The sequence below is a fragment of the Pistacia vera genome, unplaced genomic scaffold, assembly GCF_008641045.1.
Source record: "Pistacia vera cultivar Batoury unplaced genomic scaffold, PisVer_v2 Contig737, whole genome shotgun sequence".
Classification (NCBI taxonomy): domain Eukaryota; kingdom Viridiplantae; phylum Streptophyta; class Magnoliopsida; order Sapindales; family Anacardiaceae; genus Pistacia; species Pistacia vera.
The window spans coordinates 166,462-178,888 of NW_022196598.1; the positions used below are offsets into that span (position 1 = coordinate 166,462).

Genomic DNA, 12,427 nt, shown 5'->3' on the forward strand with positions numbered 1-12,427 from the left:
AAACCAAGGTCATGATTACTAATTCTGCAAGTGGGGCGAATACCGTGCAAATCCTTCTCTGCGTCCCATTGCTTACCTACCTGAGTGATTTCCTCGACTTGTACAGGGATTAGACACCTGGACGATATTCAACCATTCGCTAACTTGACGCTCACCCACTACACTGACAGGAGCATGCCACTTATGTCATTATACGACGTGGGTGCGCGTGAACAGTTGCAAAACTTTCCCAAATCCTGACCACTTTATGCTGACAAGACTCTACATCAGCACTACTTTTTTAGGCATAACAATGTGCAGTTGTCAAAAGATTATACATAAGCGTTACTCAACAACATTACCAAATCCCTATCAAATGTAAACTTTTCTTTTTTATATTATAAGTTGGAATAAAATTTTCGCCACATCAAGTTTTATATTATTGTCTTACTGAAATTTCCATGGTGGTGGTTGAAATTCACTATCATTCTCTCCTCATAAATTTCATCATGAATCATCCAGAACTCTTCTATCTCCAACCAGAAAAAAAAAAAAATGGAGCCCTCCCATTCTCTCTTCTCCCGCATTCGTCTGGCCACTCCCGCCGACGTCCCCCGCATCTACAAACTCCTCCACCAACAAGCCGTCTTCTCACACCTCACTTACGACTTCTCCGCCACAGAATCTTCTCTCTCCGCCACCCTCTTCAAATACGCCCCCTTCACTTCCGTCACTATCTTCCTCCTCGAAGTCTCCCCAAACCCCTTGACCCCCTCCGACCGTGTCATTCACTTAGAGCATCCACTAACCGATCCCGAGCGCGAAACATTCATCTCTGATAAAGTAAACGATGTTACTGTTGTTGGGTTCGTTTCATTTTTTCCGAATTATTCCTCATTTCTCGCGAAACACGGGTTTTGCATCGAGGATTTGTTCGTGAGAGAGTGTTACAGAAGGAAGGGTTTTGGACGGATGCTGTTGAGTGCAGTTGCGAAACAAGCTGTGAAAATGGGGTATGGGAAAGTTGAGTGGGCTGTGATTGACTGGAATGATAATGCTATTAAGTTTTACGAAGAGATGGGAGCTCAAGTGGTTGATCATAAATGGCGTTTATGGTGGTTGAGCAGTGCAGCTCTTGAGAAGCTTGGTGAGTGAAGCGGATGTTATTTCTTTAATATCAATAAGCGTTTGTTTTTCGGGAGTTTCTAGATTTGTTTGCTGGTCATCGTCATTATATTAAGAATTGTATCGCGTTTCCACTTTTGTAGTTTTTTTACTGTAACGTAGAATTACAGGAAAAATATTATATTATATTTGGTTGTCTGCCCTTTATTTGAGGAACAATCAACGGCTGAGGGTTGCACTTTTCTTTTTCATTTTTCAAACTTTCCCTCTTATATATGGAGCTGATAATCCTACTAAAATAGAAGTAACAGGGTTGGAAGCTTACTAGAACACAATCATTGGCAATAGCATCATTAGGGGTGATCGGTTTTGGGTGCTCTACATTTTTGAAGGAATTGGAACGGGAATCAGTCGATACCTAAGATTTGGAACTAGAACTGGAGCCAGATGGTTCTGGTTCCTAAAAACCTGATATCAGAACTTGAAACATAGGTTTTGGTTCTTGTTCTGAGTACTCAAGTTAATTTTAATTACCCCCAACTTTTACAAAAAAGACAAATATGCCCCCCAAAAAATTACTAATACACGTCCAATAATTTACAAAAATTACAATTCAGTCTCGATTCCTAACTGGGTACTTGGACCTTGGTTCCAGTTTTGATTCCGGTTCTAGCATTATAGGCATTGAAATTGGACCCAAAAATTTCCAGTTCCAATTTTCCAAAACTGGAACCGAACCCTAATAGGGTTAGTTCCGGTTCTACCATTTACCCATGCTCACCCCTAAGCATCATATCTATGCAAAAAATGAAACTCGTTGGATCTAGATTTGCTTGCATATATCAGGTATAGAATTGAAGAGAAGATACTGGTTGTTTGACCCAAAAATGATAAGATTCTTATTATCCCATTAATCCCAATAGGTACAAAGATATGGTGGAACCTTGATGGAGATTACAAAAGTAAAGAAACAATATTGGTAGCGTAAAGCCTAAATGTGTTTAAGCTTGCTTGTAGTAAAAATTTGACTTGTCTTCTTCAATTGCAATCCCCATGTTATAAGGGTTCTTGATTATGGGTTTTATGACTTGTCCCTTAAGGTAAGGAGTCATGAAGCATAACCTTGATAATGGGGTATCGTATAGATGGTGTTTCTATTTCTCTTTGACTTCCTATTCTTAAAGAATTGGATTGTAACTTGTAAAATATGAGGGTTTGGGCTCTTTCTGACTTTTCCTTTGATCCACCTTATTTTTGTAGGTTGATAAATAGGACTCGCCCGTTCGCTATTGGTCTTGCCTACCTATTTACAAACTGATCAATCGTAAACAGTTATTTTAGGGTTACAAGATAAAATTTATAAGATTGGGTTGTGAATCAATCTTTATCCTAACTTTTGGGCTTCGATACTTATATCCTTACTATGCTTTTTGCTTAGGCTTGCATGACTTTACAATTGTCTCTTGATTTGGCCCTAAACTTATTTATGGAAATGTTAGAATATATGTCTCCTAGCGTTATCAACCTTTGTTCATAAGCTTTTTTGTTTTGATTATAATAAACATGATCAGTTAAACAAATCCAAGGGTTGGTGTTGATTCAATTAAATATATCATAGCATGAAGTTTTAATATTACAGAATGTGACAAATTTAGTTGTTTCTAAGAATTTAGTTGAGTCAATTGGAAGATTGGCATTTGGCATTTGGCAATGTGTCATAAACAAAAGAGATGAGTTCAATCATTATATGTCTGTTCCTTATCTTAATGGCCACATGGTTTTATTACTTTAATACTTTAGAACAGTCCAGAGCTTCCTTCCTTCTTTACTTCTTTTGCTTTCTCTTCTTTCTTCTACAATATAATGTCTAAATAATCTCAAAAGTAAGAGTAAGCGACTTTTTCCACCCAAGGTTTGCCTTAATGACATTTTCCACCAAAAAAGTTTTAAAATATCACTTTCTCACCTAAAGTTTATGTTCTGTTAAGATAAAGATTAGCTTACAACCCAATCTTACAAACTTACTCTCACAACCCCAATATGACAACTCGCAATTGGGTAGGTGGGACCCATAGTGAGTAAGCGAGACTCATTTACGATCTAACACGTCTAGGTTGTGAGAGAAAGTTTATGAGCGAGAAAGTTGTAAGTGTAGTATTACCTATTTCGTTAATATCCAAAGCTAATTTCAACTGTGAAAGTTGTCCCCATCACCATCATTTAAACTAGGGGCGAATCCAACCCTTTTGAGAGTAGGCCTAGCCTCAGATTTAAAAAAAAAAAAATTATTAATAGATAGACCCACATAAAATTGTTATTAATATATATATTCAGGCCCACTCTCTTATTTTTTAAAAATAAGAACTATTATACGTACGTATATCTAGGTCTACAAAAAACTTGTTATTAATATATATATTTCAAACTCACATCATATTAAAAGTTTAAAACTTTATCCACTCTTTTTCTCCACGACTCTACCTGTTTTTTATGATTTTATCCCCAAAATTTTTTACTCTCTCTTTCTCCTTTTCATGCTATTTGCTCTTAAAAATTTTTAAGACTGAAATTATTGAAGCTTTCACTACTCAAGATGTCACAATTAGCTTCGTTTTTTGTTTTATCAGTTTTAGGTATGTGTATTGCTTATTTCAATTTAGTTTATTTTAGGGTTGAATCATGCTTGTTTTTTTGGAGGTTTTTTATTCTAATTTGAGGGAAAAAGACATGGATCTTGTGAATTTATTTTGTGTTTTGTTTCTAAGAATGAACCTGTTTTTCCAAATTAAAATATTAATTATATTTTAAAGGACATTATTTTTCACCCTTCACTCACCACCTTCCTACATTTCAAATGTCATTGTTTAGCTACTCAAAATTATTAAAGAAATTGAAGTTACTATCTATGTTTATTTTAATAAAATTCCTTTTTTTTTTTTTATTAATTCATATTAAAAGTCAACACAACGTTGACTTGATTTAAGTTTTAGTTGACTTTAGCTTATGTTAGGTCTGATCAAAGTCATGAAAATTTATATTATAATCTTTAGAAGCCAAAAATAAAAAAAAGGTTTTGCCCAAGGTTTACTCAAAATTTTACTTCTTATAGATTTATTAAAGTAGAAAAATATTGTGTTATTGCATTCTTTTCTGTCAGGTTCTTGATATTGTTATTTCTTTATTTTTTTTTAAAGATTTGGTAATTTTTTTAAGTTTTCACTAATTATTTGACAAATAATGGTGAAACTGCGGAGGCCCCCTTGGGCAAAAATCTTGGATCCGCCACTGATTTGAACCTTCGGTCTCTTCTCTACAAAACCTCTCTCACCTCAACACCTAATATTTCGCCACAACAAAGCTAGGGTTTTCTGTTCTTAGCTGATTTTCAGTTGATTCCGATGATGAATATTCAATCGGTCACCACCATTCTATCTATCGACTCCACTCTATAAAACCTATCTTAACTTGGCTCATAGTAACTCACGAAAACCGGTTAAGAAAGTAAAGAATATTTTGGGTATTAACGGAATAACGAAATAACGAAATATAAACTTTGGGTGAGAAAATAGTATTTTGAAACTTTTTACATGGGAAAGTATCATGAAGGTAAACCTTGGGTGGGAAAAGTACGTTTACTCCAAAAGTAAAATAATCCAACCTAATCTTTATAATTAAAGAGTAAACGACATATTCCCACCCAAGGTTTGACGAAATCCCAAGTTAGTACCATTTGTTCCATTTATTCCAGATTCTCACCCTTAAAGTGACAGAAAAACGTTTGATATAATGATAAAGGGGTAAATTGGTCATTTTACATAGGCGACGCACGTTAGCAAACCACTGCCTCTAACAGTCCTCCGGCGCACATTAGCAGCCATTGTTCCCGACGTTTTTCGCTTTTTTTCGGTGATTCTTCCACCCAAAATCACCCTTGTCACCACCATTTGAACCCCTATCCTCCCCTCTACAAAACCATACCATTCACAATCCCTCATCACTCGCCGATCTCCGGCCACAGCAACGAAAAATGGTCGATGAACACGAACTCTCGGCCAGCGAATGACGACGAAACGGTTGCTTGGGACATAGGGGTTTTATAGGTTTGGGGACGGTGGTTGCATTGGTGGTGTCCAATTGGATTTTCACCGCCGGAATCGACAGAAATCCGGTGAAGAACACCGAAACCCTAAGCCTAACGGTGCCAGAGATTGGAGGGGAAAATGAGTTGGGAACCAGAGGGGTTTTGGATGACAGACTACGGGGAAGGTGATGGAGGTGACCAAGGGGTTCGACGTCGTTGGAAACAGCCTAGATCGGGCTGTTTCTGGCGAGGGTGTATAGTGACCGAGCGTTTTTTTTTTTATATAATTTGAAAATAAAATGGTAAGTTTTGTAATTCTACTAATTTAGGGGTTAAAACATAATTTATTAATTTAGGGTTAAGGGCATTATAGTAATTACATTCTCTAAACCCTAAAAATTCATAATACGGTGAAAATCTGGAATAAATAAAACTAATGATACTAACTTAAGATTTTGTCAAACCTTGAGCGAGAATATGTCGTATTTTGTAGAAGAGTAAGGCTATGTGCACTAACCAATGTGTACTAATCCAAGTACTAACATTGAAAATTTAAATTTTTTTTTTAGAGGGAATTTCAAATTTCTAATGTTAGTATTTGGATTAGTACATATTGGTTAGTGCACATAGTTTTATTCTTTGTAGAAATTCTGAAAACCAAGAACAAAAAAAAGTACCAGCGACAAATGAAAAAGAATAATTAAAAATAATTGAAAAAAGAAAATCAAAATGGGTTCACAACTTAGTCTAGAACTTTTTCTTGTTTGTATTCATCTCATCTATCTATTTGTAAGTTAATCAATAACGAATTAACGTGTTGATAACTACGAATTGACACGTTTGAAGGTTACAAAAAGTTGGAAAAGAAGTTTGTCCTATATGTTGGGCTCCTATATGCGTTTTAGAATAGTATTTAAAAAAAACAAAAAAAGAGTAAAGTTGAATGGTAAAATTAATGAAATAAAGTATAAAATCACCTAAAATTGGACACTCCCATACACAATAACACAGACAAACCGATACTCAAAACCTCACTCATTCCTCCAGAAACCGCTTTTCAGCTCTTCATCTTCAACCCAAAAAAATGGCCGCTGCCGCACCACCGCCGCCACCAGCCCCAGCACCGGAGCCCTCCATCGCTTTCCAAGAGTCCTCTCGCCGTGACAACCCTCTCTTCTCCCGCATCCGTCTGGCCACTCCCGCGGACGTGCCCCACATCCACAAACTCATCCACCAAATGGCCGTCTTCGAACGCCTTACTGACCTCTGCTCCGCCACGGAATCCTCTCTCTCCGCCACCCTCTTCAACTCCGCTCCCTTCACCTCCTTCACCATCTTCCTTCTCGAAGTCTCCCCAAAACCCTTCCCCTCCTCCGAACGCGTCATTTACTTAGATCACCCCCTCATCGATCCCCAGCGCGAAACTTTCATCTCCGATAATGTTAACGATGTTACTGTTGCTGGGTTCGTTTTATTTTTTCCGAATTATTCCACGTTTCTCGCGAAACCCGGGTTTTATATTGAGGATTTGTTCGTGAGAGAGTGTTACAGAAGGAAGGGTTTTGGGAGGATGTTGTTGAGTGCCGTCGCGAAACAAGCAGTGAAAATGGGGTATGGGAGAGTTGAGTGGGTTGTGCTTGATTGGAATGTTAATGCTATTAAGTTTTACGAAGAAATGGGGGCTAAAGTTCATGATGAATGGCGGATTTGTCGGTTGACCGGTCCGGCTCTTGAAAAGTATGGTGATGATGCTATTTAGAGTGTTTTGTTAATGTTTATGAGAGATCGTTTTCTTTTGACAATGATAAGGTTGTTACTGAAGTTGATGTTATTGAATATTATCATCTAAGTATTTGTTTCCCGGACTTTAAGTTTGTTGTTTCATTCACCATTATACGTTTGTTTTCTGATTGAGATGTGTTGTTTCATTTCTGCTTAGTTTATTATAAGAAAAGTATAAAAGAGAAAAGGGTTATTGTCAATGTGTTCCCATGAGGCCAATTAAAATAGATTATGTTTAGATCATGATATTCCAGTGTTTTAGAATTCTTTTAGATCATGGTACTCCAGTGTTTTAGAATTCTATTTAGTTATCCATTTTACTTCAGATGAGGACTTTTCAGGTAGGTTTATGGGAAAAGTATAAAATGATTTTAACCATTTGTAGGTTTATCCTCATGAAAAGTTCTATTTGGTGCTTTTCCATTTGTTTATGGAAGAATGAATTTTTGCGGAATATCTTTTGTGCTTATTTCCCTCATATATATTGAGATGATAATGCTATTATTCCTCTTGCTCTTTCGAATATTCTACCAAGTAAAGTACTAGACATGGGGAAAAACGATGTACATGTTAATGTCAATAGTAATGTGGTCGGGAGGAGATGGGAAGGAAGCTGGTGTGGAAAAGAAACGGTTAAATAGTTTAAATGCTTGACAAAAATGTTTTAACCAATCTAAGTTATTTTGGCAAAATGATTGGCTTAGTGATAGATTTTGGGGTATAAGTTTTTGGTGGAGAAGTTATAGGTTGCTCAATATCTCTTGTTTATTAGCATTAAAATTTTAGGATTGTTTGTTACACCTGCGGAGCTTCTGCACATGTTGATGTTAAATTTTAATAGTTTGTAGACTAAAGGAGTGTGTTCACTTTATATTTAGGGTCAACATCTTCATCTGGAAAGCTTTACCATCTCTGTAAATATCATTTATCTTTCAACTCCATCATTTTTAATGCCCACAAACACCGTTTTACCTGCATCAACTTCACCATTTTCTATTATTGAGGTTTTTTTACCTGATTGTTCTGTTTTGTAAAATATCTGCTCAAGAGTTTTCCTCTATACAGATTTGTTATAATGGATCATGCTCTTCATTTATATTTATTTTTTAAATATGAATTCTATCAAATCATTGTTACATCAGATAGTTTCAGGTTTATCATTTAGTTGAGCTTGCATGCTAGTTTTAATTCTGAATCCTTCCAACTCCCACGTTGAGACTCGGGCTGAACTCATAATTTCTTCATTGTGGAAGAAACGAGTTTGAACATTGATTTTTCAGGCGTCTGGATTTCGAGTGCAGGGGTGGTAAGACTCAGTTATTAACTTAAAGAAAATTGTTCCATTAAGTAGATATTCAGGGAAGTGCTTCTTATTGCTTTATTTTGTGCAGTAATTCCTTTTGTGAGCAGATTTAATGGTTGAAATTGGGCTGGTAACAACCTGGCCAGCAGGTAACAAACCCCCAAAAATTAAATCCAGAAGAAAGATTGGAAAAAGTATTATTAAGCAAAAGAAATGGATGCCCATCATCTGTCTTGACAATTTAATGGGTATACAGAAGATTTATTACTCTTGGTCTTAGATTAGACTCTTTAGTCAAAATTCAAGTATCTTTGCTTGCAGGATACGGAGTTGTTGAAAGTGGAAATGCAGTGGCTGAAAGGTCATTGTTGTATTTCTATGGAAATATTTCAAGTCAGAAATAAGGCATTTTAATTTCAAAGTAGTTTGTCTAGCACTAGCAACCCCATTAACCATTAAAGAGTGGTTCTTTTAAGGGTTCTTTTATACTTTAGACATCTATTTACTGATTCTTTCAAAACACGTGCCAATCCCAATCATTTATTTTTTTCTTCAAAATTTGACAACTCCTTTCAGAAAATGTTGATACCAACCAACAAAAACATACCCACATTTAATCGAAGTTTTTATATTATATTGTTGGAATAAAATTTTCAACAAATCAAGTTTTATATTATTTTCTTGAAAAAGAAATCCTTGTCGATGGAGGGAAGTTGATAGCTTGTCACCTAACTCACTGTCAGTCTCTCATTATAAAATTCTTCATGACCTGTATGCATTCTTCTTTATAATTATCAGCGGTTGTATTGTACCCACTTCATAATTTGAACTAGTCAAGGTCATTTATTCTTAATTAAATTTTTTTAGTATTTTAAATAATAAAATATGTAGTTCATTTTATGTAAATAATGAATTATATACAAAAAGATGCTTGGATTAGATGTTAGCCATTGAATCGTTTGATATAACAAGAAAAATTCTTTTGAAGAATGGGAGTTGATAGACATTTACTAAATTTGACTTTTTAACATTAACATCATCATCTGTTTGAATTTAAAGGGGTTAAGAGCTTCCCTGGTTTAGAATTCAGAAATGAATAGAAAATGGCTGCTCGAAGTTTATCCTTTTAATCATCTTGACCAGTCTATACTCTATACAATAAAATTGGATTGATTGCTTAGACGTACACGTGCCTATTACATACGCTATTTGAAGCCCAGTTCATACGCAAAAGTTTTAGACAGCCAAAGACCCAGGAACACGACAGCCCGTGAGCTTTCAGATGTTCAGTTAGCCAACGTTAGCAACTGACAGAGACCAGAGTAGAAGCCTCCAAAACCCAATTTCACACAACCATCAAAATCTTCTTCAATCTTAAATCTCTGCTATGCTCACATCACGACATTCAAAATCCCATCGAATCTCTATGCTATATTTCACCCATGTGTAGATCAAAACGTAGCACAGACATAGTCTCACAGATGCCACGCAACTCGCGCTCTTCAAAATCCTCATTCAAGTCCAAATCATCTTCGATAACCGACCCTTCTTTAAGCAACTTTACCAGCAACGATTACACGCCCAATTCCCATTACAATTTCTCCTCAAANGCCAACGTTAGCAACTGACAGAGACCAGAGTAGAAGCCTCCAAAACCCAATTTCACACAACCATCAAAATCTTCTTCAATCTTAAATCTCTGCTATGCTCACATCACGACATTCAAAATCCCATCGAATCTCTATGCTATATTTCACCCATGTGTAGATCAAAACGTAGCACAGACATAGTCTCACAGATGCCACGCAACTCGCGCTCTTCAAAATCCTCATTCAAGTCCAAATCATCTTCGATAACCGACCCTTCTTTAAGCAACTTTACCAGCAACGATTACACGCCCAATTCCCATTACAATTTCTCCTCAAAATCGTCCGGTAATAGCGCAGCTTCAACATCCCTCAAAACTCTAAGAGAATCTTTACCAGAAAACCCCCACATTTACGACTTCTCAGAAATCTTTTCGGCTACCAATAACTTCTTGTCCAACAAGTTCAGCTCCTCCTCTTCTTCCACCTCTTGGCGTTCCTCCATTCGGGGTAAAGAGGTAATCATCTTTCAACGCAAGTTGAGGCGTGTTTTGGAGTTGGAACAGTTATGTGAGAGGTTATCTGTGATTTGTCGTAGTCATCATAGTAGTTTAATCAAGCTTCTGGGTGCTTCTGTTTCTGGGAATTATATATATCTTGTTTATGAATATGTTTCAGGAGCAAATCTTTCAGATTGTCTCAGGAATAAAAATAATCCAGATTTTACAGTTTTGTCTTCATGGCTCTCGCGTATGCAGGTCGCTACTGATCTTGCTCATGGTCTTGATTATATTCACCATTTTTCGGGTCTTCAGTCCAATCTTATTCATAATCATATTAAGAGTTCAAGTATTATAGTTAGTGAAGGAGATTCTGATTCTGAGGCTTTGTGTGCTAAGTTTTGTCATTTTGGGACTGCTGAATTGTGTGGTGAAGTGATGGGGAAGAATGATTCTAAAGTAAGGAAAATTGAGGGGACTAGAGGGTATATGTCTCCGGAGTTTCAGCTTTCTGGGGTTGCCTCTCAGAAGTCAGATGTGTATGCTTTTGGTGTGGTGATGTTGGAACTAGTGTCTGGGGATGAGGCATTGAGGTTTGTTTTTGATGAGGGGAGTGGTGCGTATAAGAGGATTAGTGTGATTGAAACAGCGTGTGAGGCAGCTGCTGGTGGTGGTAGTGGTGTGAGGAGGTGGGTGGATAGGAGGTTGAGGGACTCATATCCGGTGGAGGTGGCTGAGAAAATGGTATTGCTGGGTTTGCAGTGTGTGGATGAATATCCGGAGAAAAGGCCTGATATGAGGCATGTGGCAGGATTGGTTTCTAAGTTGTATTTGGAGTCCAAGACTTGGGCTGAGAAAATTGGTTTGCCTACTGACTTTTCAGTGTCCATAGCACCTAGATGAGGGTATTTTTGTTGCTGATTCTTGGCGGCTTTACAGTTGTTTTTGTGGTGACACTGATACATTGTATAGTTGAGTTATTGCTTCAATTTTCTTTTTTCATTCAAAGTGATTCTTTAAAGGTGGAACATGTGAATATTGTTTCTGTTCTGAATAATATACTAGCAGAATTTTATACTACAATCTTTGTTATTATTGTGTTGGATTGATTGATATTTTTATCCTCTTGTCTTCTCTTATGACCAGATTCAGTCTATAGTTTGATTTATATTTGCTGTGTTTGCAACGAGTCCAAGTCATATGGCGATTAGAACCAAAACTCCTAGTGCCTCAAGTTAGCTAAAAACTATAGTTGAACCATCCTATATGTTTAGTCATAGTTCTTTATTTGGCAAGAGAGTTCCAGCCTAGATAATAAAAGACAGGTTCTAAAGATTTGGTTGTAGGGTTAGAGGCCCGTGATGCTCTGTTTTTAGACATGCTATACATGAAAGCTTTCATCATGATATGCAAGAATGCTCATTTATTCAATTGGGAAGAAAACCTCTAATGATTATCTTGTTTGTCCAAACTAGCAGAATTTATTCAAAATTTATTACAGACTGGAAATCCGTTTTTCCCCTGCTTCTAATTCAGCAAATCAAGCACCACGTATATTAAGGAGACTGATAAACAGGCATACTTGCATAATTTGTTGTGTTTCTGTTTAAATAATGCATGGCAGATGCCTTTGGAGATGATGAGTAAGATTCCCCTTTTCTCTTCTCATCGCCTTTCAGCCTTATGAATCTTGAACCTAAATGTTAATTGATGCTGTACTGTGAAGCCAGCAAGTGTTGGAGAGTTTTGCATCATTTGCAGATAGTTGATGCTCACACTAGAACCAGATTGTTCCCTGGACGAGAGAATGGCTGTCGGACTTTTCTTCTAGGTCTTCGCTGTTGAAAGCATGTACTCCATCAAAATATCTGGGGAATGATGTATGCAATGAGGTGTGTCATGATTGATGGGGCAGAACTCATTTGTGTTCCCTTCCATATGCAGGCAAGATAGCTACAAATCGTTTAGATGGTAAGTATCATATTCAGCATCAAATTTAGTTTTTAAAGTTTACTTCTGGAGATTGCAATGGGTTAGTTTTAGGAATTAATTTAATCTTGTTGCAAGAGTA

The 12,427-nt window shown here is 36.6% G+C and overlaps 3 protein-coding genes across 3 annotated transcripts; all 3 read left to right on the forward strand.

Annotated features, from left to right (window-relative positions):
- The first annotated feature begins 532 nt into the window (after positions 1-532).
- On the forward strand, positions 533-1,226 carry LOC116115306 (probable acetyltransferase NATA1-like). Its single transcript, XM_031401459.1, has one exon. The coding sequence runs from the start codon at positions 535-537 to the stop codon at positions 1,132-1,134; it is 600 nt and encodes a 199-aa protein (XP_031257319.1). The 5' UTR covers positions 533-534; the 3' UTR covers positions 1,135-1,226.
- A 5,010-nt stretch (positions 1,227-6,236) lies between these two features.
- On the forward strand, positions 6,237-7,069 carry LOC116115345 (probable acetyltransferase NATA1-like). Its single transcript, XM_031401506.1, has one exon. The coding sequence runs from the start codon at positions 6,270-6,272 to the stop codon at positions 6,942-6,944; it is 675 nt and encodes a 224-aa protein (XP_031257366.1). The 5' UTR covers positions 6,237-6,269; the 3' UTR covers positions 6,945-7,069.
- A 2,817-nt stretch (positions 7,070-9,886) lies between these two features.
- On the forward strand, positions 9,887-11,656 carry LOC116115309 (lysM domain receptor-like kinase 3). The gene has a single exon (XM_031401463.1). It carries the CDS (start codon positions 10,030-10,032, stop codon positions 11,257-11,259), a length of 1,230 nt encoding a protein of 409 aa, XP_031257323.1. The 5' UTR covers positions 9,887-10,029; the 3' UTR covers positions 11,260-11,656.
- Positions 11,657-12,427: the final 771 nt, after the last annotated feature.

Excerpts from the sequence above, each read along its gene's own strand:
- LOC116115345 (XM_031401506.1), top strand. The coding sequence starts at position 6,270 with ATGGCCGCTGCCGCACCACCGCCGCCACCAGCCCCAGCACCGGAGCCC.
- LOC116115309 (XM_031401463.1), top strand. The coding sequence starts at position 10,030 with ATGTGTAGATCAAAACGTAGCACAGACATAGTCTCACAGATGCCACGC.
- LOC116115306 (XM_031401459.1), top strand. The coding sequence starts at position 535 with ATGGAGCCCTCCCATTCTCTCTTCTCCCGCATTCGTCTGGCCACTCCC.